Genomic DNA, 19139 nt, shown 5'->3' with positions numbered 1-19139 from the left:
TTATGTGGCAGGCTGGATGGCAGGGAAGTTTGGGGAGAATGGATACACGTACATGTATGGCTGAGTCCCTTCACTGTTCACCTGAAACTGTTGTAACATTGTTAATCGGCTATATCCCAGTACAAGATACAAAATTCAAAAGAAAAAAATTTAACCCAAAGAGAGGCAATGAGACACAAGCTTTGGGGTGCTTCTTCTTGCACACTGCACTCTAACTTAAAACCCCACAGCAGGACTTACTCTAAGCCTCTGCTAGCAAGCTGGCATAACCAGAGGTGAGATGAAGAAATATTTCCACTTTGAGACCATTTCCCAAAACAACAACCTGAAAGCTATTGCTATGGGAACTTAATATTCACAAGCACTGGTGGGCTGTATGCAATACCCGCCCTCCAATATTTCCAGAGGTGATTAAGTGAAAATAATTAAATACAGGGCATACTTTCAACAAGACAATTTCAACAAAGAAGTACAACTCATGGGGTCAAGTCCAAGTCCATGGTGTCGCAATGAATTGGACACAACTGAGCAATTTCACTTTCTTTCTTTCTATAGTTCCTATGGAGAAGGAAATGGCAATCCACTCCAGTGTTCTTGCCTGAAGGATGCCATAGACGGAGGGGCCTGGTGGGCTACAGTCTATGGGGTTGCAAAGAGTCAGACACAACTAAGCAACTAACACACACACACACACACACACACACACACACACACACAAGCAAAAAGAATTAAACACAGGGCACACTTTCAAGAAGACAATTTTAACAGAGAAGTCCAACTCAGTGTTTAAAAAAAAAAAAGCACCCAGAAAGAGGCGCAATATGATGAATTATTAAAGACATGCAAATCAGAAGTACAGGTATCCCCTCCCCTCACATCAATCAAAATGGTCATAATCAAGAAGTCCACAGACAATAACGGCTACAACAGAGTTAAGAAAAGGGGACCCTCTGATGCTAACACCCACTAGAGAGTACACTACAATAGCGCCTTTCAAAGGTAAAAACATAGCCACCCTATGACCTGGCGATCACACTCTTAAGAGAATGTGTGCAGCAACCCAGACTCTGAAGAGACTCATGCACCCAAACATATACTACAGCAACATTTACAACAGCCAAGTCATGGAGGCCACTGAAATGCCCACAGACAGATGAATGGACAAAGAACTGACATGTGCACAGGATCAAATATAACTCAGCCATGAAAAAACATACGAAATGATGCTATTTGCAGTAACCTATGCACTTGTACATAATTTTAGTAAGTGAAGTAATTCAGAGACAGATATAATATGATATTACTTGTAGGTGGAATAGGTTAAAAAAAAATTTGACACCAATGCACTAATTTGCAAAAGTGAAATAGACATTCAAACTTCAAAAACAAACTTAACAGTCACCAAGAAGAAAGGTGGTGGATAGGATATATTACAAGGTTTGGATTAACCTATACACACTAATCTATATGAAAGAGATAGTCAACAAAGGTTTACTATATAGCAAGAGGGGTGTACTAAGCAATCTTTAATCATCTGTATGTGAAACGAAACTGAAGATGAATACATAAGTGTGCATATACCTGAAGAAGACTCTGTAAACCTAGAATAAACAACACGTTGTAAATCAAGTTTACATCACTAAGAAATACATATTAAATTTTTTTTTAAAAAAAAGGAGTTTTGAGACACAAACTTTTGGATGTTTATTCTGGCACATTTCACTCTAATTTATAACCCGGGAAAAGGAATTCCCCTAAGGCTCTAGTTACTGCAATAAGCAGAGTTGGGTGTGAAGAAATTCAGCCACTCTGTGACCATTTCCCAAAACAGCAAACTGAAAACCGCCTGTACAGCACAGGGAACTCTCTAAATACTCTGTAATAGCCTAAATGGGAGAGAACCTAAAAACATGTGGATATATGCATAACTGATTTACTTTGCTGTATACCTGAAACCAACACAACATATAACTATACTATACTCCAATAAAATTTTTAAATTCTGTGTTATATATCTGCAAGTTGCTAAGCGAGTAGATCTTAAAAATTCTCATCACAAGAAAAAGATTCTAAAAATGGGTGGTGATGAATACTAATCAGGCTTACTATGACCGTTTCATAATACATACATATACTGAATCATTATGCTGTACACCTTCAACTGACGTTATATGTCAATGATAACTCAAAAAGCTTTAACATGAAAGAGCAAACAAATTAGCAAGAAAACACAAAAACTGAGTAAATAAGTGTAATAAAAAGTATGCACAATTTCAAGAGAAAATACAAAAATGAAAATATTTTTAAATTATCATTTTAATCAAGGAAATTCAAGGTAAAATGAGACACTTTGCCTATATTAGCAAAGAATTTTTTTAAATCTACAGAAGGAAAATATGTGAAGGAGATCAGAACTCTCATATACCAGTGGTGTAAGAATACATCGGGAGACTTTTTGTAGCAATTTTATAATGACTGACATGTTATATAATGGTCACCTTCCAAATACTGTAGAGCATCACTGATATGTGGAATCTTCTAGAGTGAACTCCTAGAAACAGAATAGAATGGTGGTTGCCAGTTGGACTGTGAAGAAGGCTGAGCGCCAAAGAATTGATGCTTTTGAACTGTGGTGTTGAAGAAGACTCTTGAGAGTCCCTTGGACTGCAAGGAGATCCAGCCAGTCCATCCTAAAAGAGATCAGTCCTGGGTGTTCTCTGGAGGGAATGATGCTAAAGCCGAAACTCCAGTACTTTGGCCACCTCATACGAAGAGTTGACTCATTGGAAAAGACTGATGCTGGGAGGGATTGGGGGCAGGAGGAGAAGGGGACAACAGAGGATGAGATGGATGGATGGCAACACAGACTCGATGGACGTTGAGTCTGAGTGAACTCCGGGAGTTGGTGATGGACAAGGAGGCCTGGCGTGCTGCGATTCATGGGGTTGCAGAGTCGGACACGACTGAGCGACTGAACTGAACTGAACTGAACTACCAGGGGCTGAGGTGATGGGAGAAGCGGGGAAATGTTTGGCAAAGGGTACAAACTTCAAGTTATAAGAAAGTTCTGGGGATCTAATGTACAGCAATGTTGACTACAGTTAATAATACTGTATTGTATACTCAAAAGTTGCTAAGATGGTAAACCTTAACTATTCGCAGCACAAAAACAAATAAGAAGAAAGGTAACTTTATGAGGTGATGGAGATGTCAACCAATCCTGTTCTGGTAATCATTTTCAATATATCTGTGAATCAAATCTTCACACTGTGCATCTTAAACTTACACAAAGTATACACCAAGTGTATCTCAAATCTGGAAGTAAACCAATGAATGAATGTTTAAAACTCCTCTGCAGGACCTCCCCTAGTGGTCCAGTGGTTAAGAACCTGCCTTTCAATGCAGGGGATGCAGGTTCCATCCCTGGTTGGGGAACTAAGATCCCACATAACGTGGGACCACTGAGCCCATACTATCCACACCCAGAGAAGCCCCCACACAATGCAGCCAAGATCCAGTGCAGCCACATTAAAAACCTGAAGTGTATGGTAATGTCCAAAATCAGTAATAATAAAATAAAATAAAAACTTTCTGGCTTACAAGATTGTGTCTCTTCAACCACCACCACCAAAAACCTGCTAATAAATAACTCTTCACAACTACAGCATGCATTTTCTTTTTTATTATTCTGTATTTGAGCAATTTTATAGAGAAAAAGAATCCTTTTATTTTAATACAATAACTAATATATCACCTTGGAAAGCAGCGTGACAAAGAACAAGAGTTTGGGATCAGACAAATCACACTTAAATTCTGATTGTGTCACACAGTATATGCTAATCTCACTGAATCACAAAGTCCTTACTTATAAATAGGAATAACAGTATTTCTTTCATAGTGTTGTTATTAGAATAAAAGCTAGCCTGCTTAAGCACTCAATAAATATTAGTCTTTATTAGTTGCATCTTCTAAAACCAAAACATTAGTTTTATTAGTTGTATCATCTAGTTCATCTTTACAGGGCCTTACAAGAAAAAATGTTAATATAGTTGTAATCACAGTGTATATGTTAAACACATTTTCCATTTACTGATGATCCAAATACTTCTTTCATTTTAATGGTTACATTATACTGCCTTGCTAAGAGAGTATCATATTTATGTAACCATTCTGCCATCACTGGGTGTATACTGCATTTTTTCAGTGACTCTGCATTAACTACTTTATTATCTGCTTTCCTGTTTCCTATCTTCAAATGCAATGATTCCTCACTTTGTTTAGATCTCTCCATTATCTAGAACTATATTTTGTATGCATAGATTTTCAAAAATGGCATTCTAACCTGGCACTATTAGGTCAATAATTTATGAAATATTTTCTTCAAAATTATTCATTACTGATTTATACCAAACAAATAGAAAACCATATAAGCAATCAAACTTCTCCAACTAACCACTAGCTTATACATTTTTAAACTGAAACTCTCCGTTAAATTCATTCAAGCATTCACACAGTAGTAACACTATTCCTTTTTCGGTTGATCTGGATGAACAAGGTAAAATATCACTCACTGGTTATCAAGAAACAGATACTGTTCTAGATGCTGCAGCGAATGCAATAGCAAAAACATCCTTGTCATCCTGGAGCACACATTCTAGTACTGAAGATGGGTGATAAATAAAATATTAAAATGAATGTTAGTGACAAGTGCAAAGCAAAAAAGGCAGGAAAGCAGGGGCAGGGTACGAAGTGTTAGGGAGGGTTGGTTTGCAGTGTGAGGTGAGCAGCCAGTGAGTCCTCCTTGGATGGGAGACACGTGAGTCAAGATCCAAAGAAAATGAGGGAGCGACCCAGACAGATATCCAGGGGAAGAGCAGTATTAGCAGAGGAAACAGACAAGTGCAGGGGTCCTGAGTTGGGAGCTTATCTGGTGTGTTTTAGGAACAGCAAGGCCGGTGTAGCTAGAATAGAATGAGACAGGGGAGAATAGTAGATGAAATCAGAGGTAACTGTAGCCAGATCAGATAAGGAACTTGTAGGTTTTCATGGGTCTTCAGAGTCTACTGAGTAGGATGGGAAAACCATTGAAAAATCTGAGGAAAGGAGTGATGTAATCTGATTTACCTTTGAACAGGGCTGAGAACAGACTGAAGGGGGTATAAGAGCAGGAAGACCAACAAGAAGGTTACAGCAAGAGATGATGGTGATAGCAGTGGTCTGATTCTAGACATTACTTTGCCAACAAAGATCCATCTAGTCAAAGCTATGGTTTTTCCAGTAGTCATGTATGGATGTGAGAGTTGGACCGTAAAGAAAGTTGAGCACCGAAGAATTGAGGCTTTTGAACTGTGGTGTTGGAGAAGACTCTTCAGAGGCCCGTGGACTGCAAGGAGATCCAACCAGTCAATTCTAAAGGAAATCACTCCTGAATATTCATTGGAAGGACTGATGCTGAAGCTGAAGCTCCAGTACTTTGATGGCCACCTCATGCGAAGAACTGACTCATTGGAAAAGACCCTGATGCTGGGAACAGTTGAAGGCAGGAGGACAAGGAAACGACAGAGGATGAGATGATTTGATGGCATCACTGACTCGATAGACATGAGTCTGAGCAAGCTCCCGGAGTTGGTGATGGACAGAGAAGCCTGGCGTGCTCCAGTCCACACAGTCACAAAGAGTTGGACACGACTGAGCAACTCAACTGACTGATTCTAGACCTCATTTAAAAGTAAAGCCAAAGGGACTTCCTCAGTGATCCAGTGGCTAAGACTCCACACTCCCAACGTAGGAGGCTTGGATTAGGCCCCTGGTTGGAGAACTAGATTCGCATGCCACAACAAAAGATTCCACATGCCACAGCGAAGATCTAAGATCCCAAGTGCCACAACTAAGACCCAACACAGCCAAATAAACAAACAAATATTAAAAAATAAAAGTAAAGCCAAGAGACTCTGCTGAGACTGTGAGTAGAAGTCTCCAAGGTTTCAGGCCTCAACAATTCATGAAAGAAACTGGTGTTCACAACAAGCAAGGTAGGAAGGGGAAGGTATTAGAAGCTCAATGTTAGACAAGAGTTTTACAGATACCTACCTACCTCATAAAAAGTGCAAGTGTCAGATCAGCAGTTGGACAGACAAGTTTGGAATTAGAGAGGTAGAGACTGGGGATATAATTTGGGAGTCATCAGTACAGAGATAGTATTTAGAACAAAGAAGTGAATGTAGATGGAGACACCGAAACACACTGAACTCTGGGTACCCCACTGTTTAGAGGTTGACGATACAAAGACGAAGCAACAAGAACTGGGAAGAAGGAAAAACAAACATGTGGAAGCTAAATAAAAGAAGCAGTCGGACTTCCCTGGTGGTCCAGTGGTTAAGAATCTACCTGTCAATGCAGAAGACACAGGTTCAGTCCCTGGTCTGGGAAGATGCTCCACAGCAACGGAGCCTGTGAGCCACAACTACTGAGCCCACGCTCTGCAACAGAAGCCACCGCAGTGAGAAGCTTATGCACTGCAGCCAGAGAAAGCCCTCGTGCGGCAACGAAGACCCAGCCCCAGCGCAGCCAAAAGTAAAGAAATAAAAATACAATGTGGTATAAAAGAAAAAAAGAAGTATGTCAAGGAAGAGAGACTACCCAGTTGAGCCAGAGGCCAGACTGAATAACTATGCCAAATGCTCAAATAAGATGAAGACTAAGAACTTACTACTGAGTTTAGCAATATATGAATCACTAGGGAAACTGTAAAACATTGATTCTTAACCTTGAGTTTGAAAAACCTCAAAATACCTGGTTATTTCAAAAACTGCTACACATAGCCTCAGAACAAAATTAACTAAATCCATTTTAATTTCAGAAGACTGCCAATATTTTCTGGTTACAGACTTCACTTTTTAGAGCAATGTTAGGTTCACAGTGAAGCTGAGTAGAAGGTAGAGAGATTTCCTACTGACCTCCCTGCCCCCAACATGTACAGCCTCCTCCAGAATGCCAAGGGGCGCATTAATTTATTAAGGAAATGAATGGCAACCCAGAAGCATTACAAAGTTTACCTCTGTAGGACGGTGAGCCTCTAAAGCCAAAGTTTTCCACGTGGCTCTCTAGAGCCCTAGAACTAGTTCTACAGCACCTCTTGTGCTGCCACGGCAGGGAGGGAAGAAGGTATCTGCAGTGGAGTGGGCTCAGCGTTCTTCTGACCTGCTGCACCACAGTAGCTCCATCAAGCTTTACATATTGTATTTCAGGAGGGTTTTACAATTCAAAAAATAAAGTTACTGAAAATCACTGCCCTGAAGCCGTGCTTCTCAAAGTGCAAAAACCAAACCAGTAGCAGCAGTAGCACCTGGTTAAAAAGGTCCCAACCCAGACCTACTCACTCAGAGTCTGGGGTTGAGCACTGTATTTTAATAAGTTCTCCAGGTGATTCTGATACATGCTGAAACTTGAGAACCAGCGCCTCCAAAATTTCAGATATTTTGCTTAAGTACTGATAGCTATTTGCTTTCCTTTAAGTTAAGCACTGCTATCCTCAGTAGAAATCAAAATAGAAATTTTGCAAGTATCAGTATTTCAGGATATTCGAAAAATATTTCTTATACAGTTATACTTGGATTGAGACTTTATGCAAGGATTGTTTTTAAGAACGCTAAAGTCTTTAATAAAAAATATTAAATAATTTTAGCTATTAGGTGACCACATAGACAGTTGTATAAAGACATCCCAAAGCACACTGAAAAGCCATATTGTAATATTATGAATGAGGAATTCTTACCATCAATTCTTTACTAGTTTCTATCAAAGATTCAAATTTATCTGACATGCAACATACCTCTTTCATATACTGATTATATAGAGCTTCTGATGATTCTAGATAAGCTTGTGCAGTTTCAATTTCTTCTCTTTCAGACCACAAGATACCCAGGTTATTCTGGAGAATAAAAAGAGAAAAAAATGACAATATAAATCATCCAATAAAGTAGTTTTCATAGTTTCAAAGTCAATGCTTACCTAAATAGTACTAGTGTCTGATTACCAATGAATTAATTATTCATAACACTGTTGTCCTTATGTCACAGGAGGAAAGAAGAAGAAGAGGAAGAGAAGTCGCTCAGTCATGTCCGTCTCTTTGCGACCCCATGGACCGTAGCCTATCAGGCTTCTACGTCCATGGGATTTCCCAGGCAAGAGTACTGGAGTGGGTTGCCATTTCCTTCTCCAGGGGATCTTCCTGACCCAGGGATTGAACCCAGGTCTCCTGCACTGCAGACAGATGCTTTACCATCTGAGCCACCAGGGAAGAACAGGAGGCAGTCACTAAATTGGGTTCCCCAATGATTCCTGCCTTCTGGTGTTCATGCCCTTGTACAATCTCTTCCCTTTAAGTCTGGTCTAGATTTAAGGACTTGCTTCTAACAAACAGAACATGGCAACAGTGATGGATGGTCCCCTCCAACATCAAGTTACAAAACACTATAGTCCCATTTTGGGTGCTCCCTCTTGCTGTTCTCCCTGAGGGAAGTCAAATGCCGTATTTTGAGCCACATTATGGTGTCATGGAACTAAGGGAAGTCAACAGTCAGGGCCTCAGACCAACAGCCTGTATGAATCCTGCCAAGAACCACACAAGTGAGCTTGGATTCTCTAGTTGAACCTTCCAGTGCAGCCCCTGCTGCTGCTGCTAAGTCGCTTCAGTCATGTCCAACTCTGTGTGAGCCCACAGATGGCAGCCCACCAGGCTCTGCCATCCCCGGGATTCTCCAGGCAAGAACACTGGAGCCTGGAGTGGGTTGCCATTTCCTTCTCAAATACATGAAAGTGAAAAGTGAAAGTGAAGTCGCTCAGTAAGTGTCCCACTCTTCGTGACGCCATGGACTACAGCCTACCAGGTTCTCCGTCCATGGGATTTTCCAGGCAAGAGTACTGGAGTGGGGTGCCATCGCCTTTTCCCCAGTGCAGCCCCAGCAGGCCAATAATCTGATGACAGACCTTGAGCGAGAGGCAAACCAGCCTGGATTCCTGTTATTTCAGTAATTAAGTTTCAACCTGCTGAATTTGGGGGTACAATGTTACATTTTAAAAAACTAAGTCAGTTTTCCCCCTGCTACACAACTCTTTTATCATAGGGCAAATCAGGCCTGTGCAGAAGACTAGCTCCTGCTTAGACAATGGGATTAGTCAGCCTCCCAACCCTCAGGACAGTCTTTCAGGCACAGGGATTCTTCTGAGGCTGAGCTTCTACCCTCTTTTGCTTACTCCCCCAGAGAAGGGAACATGATAAGGAAATAATGTTTTTAAAGCAAGTTCTTAACCTTGGCCCAAGAACCCACAAATCACCCAGGAAGAGAATTCAGAGTCTATGAATGTGGATGAGGAAACATTACAGTCATTTTCACTATATCCTCTTAAAATTGAGCATTTTTTTTTTTCAGTTATGAAGGCAGGAAACAAAATGTAACAGTATTACAGTACCTGGGATTCTGTGGTCTATGGAAGTAAAAAAAATATTTGTATTATAGCTCATAGATATCTTAAACCATCATGAATATTCAATAATACTTTAAAGTTATATTTAAAAATAGATGTTATTTAATGGACTCATAAGGAACCTTATATATCACTATATCATACATTTGTTTTAAAAAATATTTTGATAACTTCAATATTACTGGTTTCTTTTGCAACCCTCTACATTTTATTTTATACATTTAAAATCATTATTCTGTTTCATGAAATACAGGCTTCAGTAGACTGCAAAAGGGGCACGTGGCAGACACAAAAACTGTTTCAAAATCCTACAGTTTAAAGGTAATATGATCGCTGCCCTGGAGCACAGACCTCTGGTCCTATGGCTTTACATAGTATACCTATTCTACAGTTTTGGGGGGTTTTTTTAGGTGACTTGATCAGTTCTCAGTGCCTAGAGCTGCAGGTAGGTTATGGTGATAAATTACTGAGATTGGGCAATTCTCTCCTCTATATTTCTTTGTAGTACCCTCGGGAAGCTTAAAGACTCAGTACCAACTTAATGATTATTCTGCCCATCCAGCCTCAAGAGAATATAAGCTTTCTTAAAACTCATTTCTTGAATTTAGAAATGAATCCACAAGTCACCTTTTCTCACTCCCTAGGTCAATTTATTTTTCGTCTGAGACTTTGGCCATGACACCAGTAAGCCCAAACCCAGCAGACTGTACCTAACTAGAGAAGTACCTACTACCAGGAACTGGTTAGCCACTTTTACTCTATTTAGATGGGATGGTGATGCATTTAGGCTGCTAGATCCAGGGTGAGCTCTGCCTCAGGAAGCACCAACTCTGGTGTATAAATCTGAAACCAAGTAGAGACCTAGAGTGTGTCTAGAAACACACAGGTTTTTCTTCTGAACCATAACTTACTGAGGTCCTGAAGTTAAGGACCATGCAAGGGATCTGAAACTGACCTGACTTTTCAAAATACTATTAATGTTTTGTTTCAATGTTTCCTCCACAGAGGTAATCTTTTTTTTTTTTTTGATGTGCTAATTATTTTTACAATAGAAATCCCATAATACATCAGAAAGTACTCTATCATTCACAGAGCATCACCATGTTCCTGCCCTTGGGATAAGAGAATAGGTAAGGGAAAAAACTGAATCAAAAACAGCTAAAAAAGTACTACTAGTGAATTCTACCAAACACGTAAGGAAAAAATAACACCAAGTCTACACAAATTCATCCAGAAAAACAAACAGGAAAGAATAGTTCCTCCGTACCAAAGACATAACAAGAAACTACAGCCTGATATCCTTCATGAACAAAGATACAAAAAATACTAACAAAATTTTAGCAAATTCTGTCCAACATTACATAAAAAGGGTAATATCTGAGCCAACTTTGGCTTGGCAAAAACTCCAAGTGGAGTTTATCACAGGAAAGAAAGGTTGGCTTAACATTAGAAAAATCAATCAATGTAATTCACCATATTAACAGACAAAATAAAAAAAATAAAAAAGATTATCTCCGATGCAGCAATGAAATGATGATGATGAGTGAAGGAAGTCAGACAAAAGAAGAGCATACACCATATAAGTCCATTATGAAATTCTAGACAGTGCGGGGGAGGAGGGCAAGAAGGGAAGGAGAATACAGGAGTCAGCGAGGGATTGCAAATGCACGTGCACAAAGAAGCTTCTAGTGGTGATGGACGTGATCATCACCATGATCGCGGCGACTGTCTCATGGGAATACAGAGATGTCGAACTCCATCAAACTGCATACTTAGATTCGTGCTGTTTACTATGTGTCAGCTGTACCTCAGTAAAGCTGAGGTCCTCCTTATACACATATGTCCTGGCAGTGGGAAGAACAACCTACTAATTTGTCAAGTTAAATTTTGCTCAGCATGATAATGCAAATATGTATTTCTGACAGCTAACTGGAGAAAAACACATTCTTCTGGAAAAGACAGAAGGGGGACAGCCTCTCTTGATAATCTAATGTGGGTCCAGGTCCTATATATCAATAATTTCCCAGGAAGCAGACACCAGATTGGAATAAAGCAGTCAGAATCTCATAAATTCCCATGAACTTTCAAACTTTTTCTATATAAACACAAACACACAGGTAGTCTTCTACCAAAATGGAATCACTCTACATAATTCCAAGCATGCCTCAGAGCCTTCTCTCTCCTCTTAGTATTGATATTTTGGTGAACAAACATAAATCATTTCTAAAGGCTACATACTGCTCTTCTATATGGATGTACTAGTACTTATTTAACTATAGAGATACTCACTAATGTTTATTTTATTCTTTTCTTTTTTATATTAACAATGATATGACAAACATCCATGTTAACAGACCTCTGCATACCTGTTTCAATATTATTTTACAATACTGACAGGAAATTTTTAAGTCAAAGTCTTGACTCAGATACCTACTGATCTCCAGAAAGTTCTATGGATTTATATTTCCACCAATAATTATGCTAATGGACAGTATCCATCTCCTCACAGTTTCTCCAAAAATGAATGCAATCAATATCTTTAATAATCTCTGCCAATGTGACACAATTATTCTATACCATCCTTTCAGTTTGCTTTAATAGTAGTAAGGTCAAATCTCTCATCAAAGCATATATTAAATGTAATAAAAGGCCCCTATAATAAACAGATCAGCTGAGCAGTAGACTTCAGAAACAGACTAGCATAACCCGAATCTAAATAATCTTGCCACCGAGGAACATGGTATATCATTCCTTTTAAGATTATCAGTTCTATTATCCAGCCCTTTGTAAATGCAATTTCTAAAAGTAACACTTTAACAAATTATTGCTTATAGATAGAATACTATTGATATTATATATTTACCATATAACCTCCTGGTTTTGTTTTGTTAACCTCCTGTTTCATCAAACAGTTCTAAGACTTTTACAGTTGATGACTTTAGGTATACATAAATCACATTAAAAATGATTTTTATTTTAAAAGATTGATACTGTTTTTTGCTTTCTATATTATTGCAATGGCCAGTACTTCTAATCAAGATTTTGTTCCTGGTTTTAGTAAAAATATCTCTAATAATTCACCCTTCAGAAAAAGCTGGCTGTTCAAAATACTGTAAATCATTGAATGTAAGATGTTACAATTTTTAAGACACAATTATTTTATGTATCAACAAGAAAACACTGCCAACTAAATTTTACATAAAATCAATCAGCTGTAAGAACGATCCTGATTTCAGAGATATTAATATATTTAAGAATACGCACATTAAAAGTCACAAAAGTACAGTAAATACTGGAGACCTATATTACATTAAGGAAGGTTTCTATTTTTGAGATATTGAAGGAATTTTTTAAATGTTCATTAAGATCTTAGGAGGAGAAGGCAATGGCACCCCACTCCAGTACTCTTGCCTGGAAAATCCCATGGACAGAGGAGCCTGGTAGGCTGCAGTCCATGGGGTCGCTAGAAGTCAGACACAACTGAGCACCTTCACTTCACTTTTCACTTTCATGCATTAGAGAAGGAAATGGCAACCCACTCCAGTGTTCTTGCCTGGAGAATCCCAGGGACAGGGGAGCCTGGTAGGCTGAAGTCCATGGGGTTGCACAGAGTTGGACACGACTGAAGCGACTTAGCAGCAAGATCTTAGGAAGCCAAATGGTTGAAGAAAATTTCAAATAACTGAGATTTTGTTTGAATTCAACATCTTATGGATTTCATTAGATCATTCATCTACTCAACAAACAAATGATTTAGAATGGTCTTTTATGTGCCAGGGACTGAGATTATAAATAATGAGCAAAAAAGAGATATAGTTCCTGTTATTTTGTAGCTTTTAATTTAATTGGGCCATGATAACAGAATATGTCCTATACAATGTCCTTTTTAACTTTGAGACCTACTTACCCTAAGATCAACTGAGGTAAATGTTCCCTGGATCACGTATACTAGGAACTGGAACTACTGAATGTAAGGGTTTGTGAGCTAACTTAAGCAAAGTATGTGACACAAAAGTTTATACATATTTGTATTCTGAACTGTTACGTTCCCAGAATGTCAGATTTATTTCTTAGTAAACCAAGCACCACAGAAATAGGAAACAGTAAGTATTACAAGAAATCAAACGTACTAGGAGGAAGTCAGTTCAGAATACAATGATCCAAAGAAAGTTACTAAACGTATGAAGTGATTCTTGAAATCGGTTTTGAAGAATGGGCAGGAAATTCCTTGGGAAGCAAACGAATGACTACGGCAAGACAGACATCTTATTTCAAATTAAGAATGCACTCTGATTATTCTTTACAATTTCCTTGAGACCTGAAATTAATAAACAAATTACTTTGGGTTTTTCTTAATAGAATGAACTGGATTTGGAAAGGTGGAGAGTTGAAAAGAGCATTTACAATGTAGGAGGGTCTTGGGTAACCGATGTGTTGACTACGACTAAGTGAAGCAATGTGATGAAGGAGTAAGCGAAGAGGATGGAGAGGGAGTTTGGAAGCCGCTTACCACAGAGGTTTGAAAACGTGGGGACAAATTGTGCCTTATTACGTTTGCCTTTGGTCTCGGCAAGAGCTGAGGCCCCTCTCCACCCACTGGCCTCTGGCCAACAGCAGCGGGCCCGGATTTTTCTTACCTGCGCCTGGATGTAGAGGGAGACGCAGTCGTGCGACAGTCGGTACTTGCGCAGTAGCCGCAGGCATTTTACCAGATGCTCCTCCCCCGCCGACAACTCCTCGGTGTCAATGTGGTTCACCCCGAGATGGAACTCAATAACCGCTCGCCTCACTGCCCCCTGGGCGACGGGCCCCTCGGCCTCCACCAATTCAGCCGGCAGCCCCAAGGCGTGTTCCCCTGCGCCCAAGCTATCATCGGCCTGCGGTCGTTCATCCTCGTCTTCAGGAGCGGGTCCCAATAGCGCCTTAACCTCTTCCAGCAGCGCCCGGGCACTGTATTTCGACTTGTACGGTTCCTTCTCCGGGTTTTTATGCAGTTCCACCCGTGATAAGGCCAGCGCAGTCTGGAATTTCTCACGAATCTCGGCCCACGGAGCATCCGCCATAGCGGCCTGGTCAGCCTCGGTTTCAATTGGGACTCCCGCCTTCCTTCTCTTTTGCGACGCTTCACTTACGGCCTCTAGAGTCCTGCGCCTGCGCATTGCGGAACGCTATCCAATGACGTACTCCCAAGGAACCGCAGTATGCTTTGCAGTGACCAATGGGAAGGCGTAGTCGTCACCACAGCAACCGTTGTCATGGAAAGGAAGCTGTCCGAAGGCATTACCATTTCCCGCCCAGTCCCGCCCTCTGCGGCGGGGAGTCTCTCTTACCTGGTGACGTCGATTGACTAACAGATCACAAGGAAATGTTGTTTACAAACATAGCTAGGTAACTACTCTCGTTAACTGCTATAAGCTGAAAGGCAGAAACGTTTTGACATTAGTCTATAACCCAGCCCATCAGTGGATAAAAATGTAACAATGATCCGTGTATTGTTATTAATGTGTAGCCTCTATGAATGTAAAAAGCACTGAGTGATTGCCAAATATTTTCATTTGAACTTCTCAAATACAGGAGTTAAGTCCCAGAGCTGTCACAAGACAATCAACGCTTTTCCGATTACATAACCTTCAAAATTACCAAGCTAAATAGGAGGGGCGGGGGCCTGGCTCCAGAAAGTTTTATCAGTTCAGTTCAGCTGCTGAGTCGTGTCCAACTCTTTGCAACCCCATGGACCGCAACATGCCAGGCCTCCCTGTCCATCACCAACTCCCGAAGTTTACCCAAACTCACGTCCAGTGTGCTTGCGCTTCTTCCAGCCCAGCATTCCTCATGATGTACCCTGCATATAAGTTAAATAAGAAAGGTGACAATATACAGCCTTGACGTACTCCTTTTCCTATTTGGAACCAGTCTGTTGTTCCATGTCCGGTTCTAACTGTTGCTTCCTGACCTGCATATAGGTTTCTCAAGAGGCAGGTCAGGTGGTCTGGTATGCCCATCTCTTTCAGAATTTTCCACAGTTTACTGTGACCCATGCAGTTAAAGGCTTTGGCATAGTCAAAGCCTTATAAACGCTGCATAGTTAGGTCCACACTAGTTCTCTGACTTCATCTTCTATGGCTCTCTACATTCTCTCTACTCCAGCCAAGAAGTTTCCTTTTCCTTGAACACATCAGACAGTCTCCTGTGTCAAAGCCTTGTGTATTTGCTATTCGTCTATCCTTCCCCTAATGTCTTCATGGCTCAATCCCTCACCTTCAGATATTTACTCAAATGATGACTTTTCAGGAAGGTCTTTTCTGACCTCCATGTTTAAAAATAGCAACCTTGCCTCACTGGCTAACAGTCCTTATCACCTTTGTTTCCATAACAACTTATATTACCATGCGTGCATGTGCTCAGTTGTGTCCAACTCTTTGCAACCCCCTGGACTGTAGCCCACCAGGCTCCTCTGTTCATGGAATTTTCTAGGCAAAAGTACTGGAGTGGGTCGCCATTTCCTACTCCAGGGGATCTTCCCACCCCATGGATTGAATTGTGTCTGTTGAGTCTCTGCATTGTCAGGTGGATTCTTTACTGCTGGGCCACCTGGATAGTTTAATGTCTTGCCTTGTATTAGGGCAGAAAGTTTTTTAATTGCTGAATTCCCAGATCCTAGAACAGTGCCTGGCAAATTAACAGACATTTAAAATATTTATCAAATGAACAAATTAGTCATTTGAAGTGTGGAAAATGCACTGGTAGGAAGCTAAAGTGGCAGCAAGAGTACCTGTTAAAATAATTCAAAAGATGATGGTCTGAACTACAAGAGATGAAAAGTAGACCAATGTAAGAGCTTTATAGAAGGTGGACTGGAGGTGGCTAGTGCTTAGTTTTACATTTAAGGATGAGAGAAGAAAGGAGAGTGAATGCAGGAAATCAGCTTGGCGTATAGTGGTGTCACTCACTGAGATGCAAAACAGAACATTTTGGTGTGGGTGGGAAGGGGAATGTGAAGAGGAAACTTGGGTTCCAATTTGAACATAATGATATACAGGAGTCAGCTGAACATCCAGGAGTGGTTGCTCCAGTTGGGAGATGAATATTACAGCCTGTATCTCCAGAGAGCCATCTGGCCTAGAGACCAAGTTTTGGAAGTGAGCAGCCCATGCAACAGAAATTTTGGAAGTTTGTAAGATCTCCCCAAGACAGAGTTTAGGAAAGACTCCTGAGAAGCACCAGCATTTATAAAGGATAGAATCTGTACAGAGAAAATATTATCACTTAGGTTTTGCTTGAGAAAGGTGAAGCTTAAAAAATTTGAAGCTTATCAATTTGGAGCACATCTGAGATTCAAACTTTGTGTCTATGAGCTTCCAGAATCAGTGCTCCTTTGTGTATCTCAAAGCACTGAATATACCCAGGTCTTATAAAAGTTTCTCAGGAGGCAGGTCAGGTGGTTGGGTATTCACATCTCTTGAAGAATTTCTACAGTTTATTGTGACCCACACAGTCAAAGGCTTTGGCATAGGCAATAAAGCAGAAATAAATGTTTTTCTGGAACTCTCTTGCTTTTTCAATGATCCAGTGGACGTTGTCAATTTGATCTCTGCTTCCTCTGCCTTTTCAAAACCAGCTTGAACATCTGGTAGTTCACAGTTCACATATTGTTGAAGCCTGGCTTGGAGAATTTTGAGAATTACTTTACTAGCGTGAGATGAGTGCAATTGTGCGGTCGTTGAACATTCTTTGGCATTGCCTTTCTTTGGGATTGGAATGAAAACTGACATTTTCCAGTCCTGTGGCCACTGCTGAATTTTCCAAATTTGCTAGCATATTAAGTGCGGCACTTTCACAGCATCATCTTTCAGGATTTGAAATAGCTCAACTGGAATTACATCACCTCCACTAGCTTTGTTCGTATTGATGCTTCCCAAGGCCCACTTGACTTCACATTCCAGGATGTCTGGCTCTAGGTGAGTGATCACACTATCATGATTATCTGGGTCATGAAGAAATCTGTATGCAGGTCAGGAAGCAACAGTCAGAGATGGAACAACAGACTGGCTCCAAATAGGGAAAGGAGTACGTCAAGCTGTGTATTGTCACCCTGCTTAATTAATTTATATGCAGAGTACATCATGAGAAATGCTGGGCTGGATGAAGCACAAGCTGGCATCAAGATTGCCAGGAGAAATATCAATAACCTCAGATATGCAGATCACACCACCCTTATGGCAGAAAGTGAAGAGGAACTAAAGAGCCTCTTGATGAAAGTGAAAGAGGAGTGAAAAAGTTGGCTTAAAGCTCCATATTCAGAAAACAAAGATCATGGCATCTGGTCCCATCACTTGATAGCAAATAGATGGGGAAACAGTGGAAACAGTGTCAGACTTTATTTTCTGGGCTCCAAAATCACTGCAGATGCTGACTAAAGCCATGAAATTAAAAGACGCTTACTCCTTGGAAGAAAAGTTATGACCAACCTAGATAGTATATTCAAGAGCAGAGACATTACTTTGCCAACAAAGGTCCGTCTAGTCAAGGATATGGTTTTTCTAGTGGTCATGTATGGATGTGAGTTGGACTATAAAGAAAGCTGAGTGCCGAAGAACTGATGCTTTTGAATTGTCGTGTTGGAGAAGACTCTTGAGAGTCCCTTGGACTGCAAGAAGATCCAACCAGTCCATCCTAAAGGAGATCAGTCCTGGGTGTTCACTGGAAGGACTGATGCTGAGGCTGAAACTCCAATACTGTGGCCACCTCATGCGAAGAGTTGACTCATTGGAAAAGACCCTGATGCAGGAAGGGATTGAGGGCAGGAGGAGAAGAGGATGACAGAGGATAAGATGGCTGGATGGCATCACTGACTCGATGGACATGAGTTTGAGTAGACTCTGGGAGTTGGTGATGGACAGGGAGGCCTGGTGTACTGCGATTCATGGTGTTGCAAAGAGTCGGACACGACTGAGCGACTGAACTGAACTGACTGATGGTGAGTTTGGATAGTCTGTGTGAGATGGGATGGTTTTGAAGGAGTGACAAGATATGATTTAACAGGATTATTCAGAAAACAAACTGAAGGGAAAAAGCGGGAAGACTTGTAAGGAAATTACTGTAATGACCATAGTAGGTTCCCAGTATACATCTGTGACTAGGAAAGTGATTCGCACATGGTTAATTTGGTATCTCATTACTATGAGCCAGATAACACTCTATATATTAAAATCACCTAATCCTCAGAACAACTCTGTGAGATATTATTATTCCCATTCTGCAGATTAGAAATTGAAGTCTAGAGAGATTAATAATTTACCAAAGGTCACATACAGTAAGGCAGTTTTGCTCAAGAACCCATACTTTTGATCATTATGCAATACTGTCTTGCAATAGGAGCTCAACAAACCACCATGACACTTGGTGCGAACCTCTAAGGACCTTGCAAGAAGCATGCACAGATGGAAACAAAAGGATTTTGATAAATCCTTAGATAGACATACCTGAGAAACACACAGACATGGGGCTAGGAAACGAGATGGGATGGTTCTGGCTGCCAGGGAGCAGTCCCTGTAGAAGTTGTCCAGTGCGTGCCATAGAGTACAGATCACCAGGACATGGTGACCTGAGATTCGGGGAACGATCACTTCTTGCTCTTAACATCAGCTGGACAC

At 40.6% G+C, this 19139-nt stretch overlaps 1 protein-coding gene across 1 annotated transcript in view; it reads right to left on the bottom strand.

The window, feature by feature from the left end:
* Positions 1–14642, bottom strand: part of KIFBP (kinesin family binding protein) — a 57509-nt gene extending 42867 nt beyond the window's left edge. Inside the window, exons 1-2 of the mRNA XM_069571902.1 lie at positions 14124–14642; positions 7832–7930 (exon numbers count right to left, since the gene is read on the bottom strand). Coding sequence (XP_069428003.1) covers positions 7832–7930; positions 14124–14549 — 525 coding nt within the window. The 5' untranslated portion in view covers positions 14550–14642. The remainder of the gene's footprint in view (positions 1–7831; positions 7931–14123) is intronic.
* Between the last annotated feature and the right edge of the window lie 4497 nt (positions 14643–19139).

The sequence above is a fragment of the Ovis canadensis genome, chromosome 25 (genome assembly GCF_042477335.2).
Source record: "Ovis canadensis isolate MfBH-ARS-UI-01 breed Bighorn chromosome 25, ARS-UI_OviCan_v2, whole genome shotgun sequence".
NCBI lineage: Eukaryota > Metazoa > Chordata > Mammalia > Artiodactyla > Bovidae > Ovis > Ovis canadensis.
Note: the sequence above shows the minus strand (reverse complement) of the source record. Positions and strands in the feature narration are given on the sequence as shown.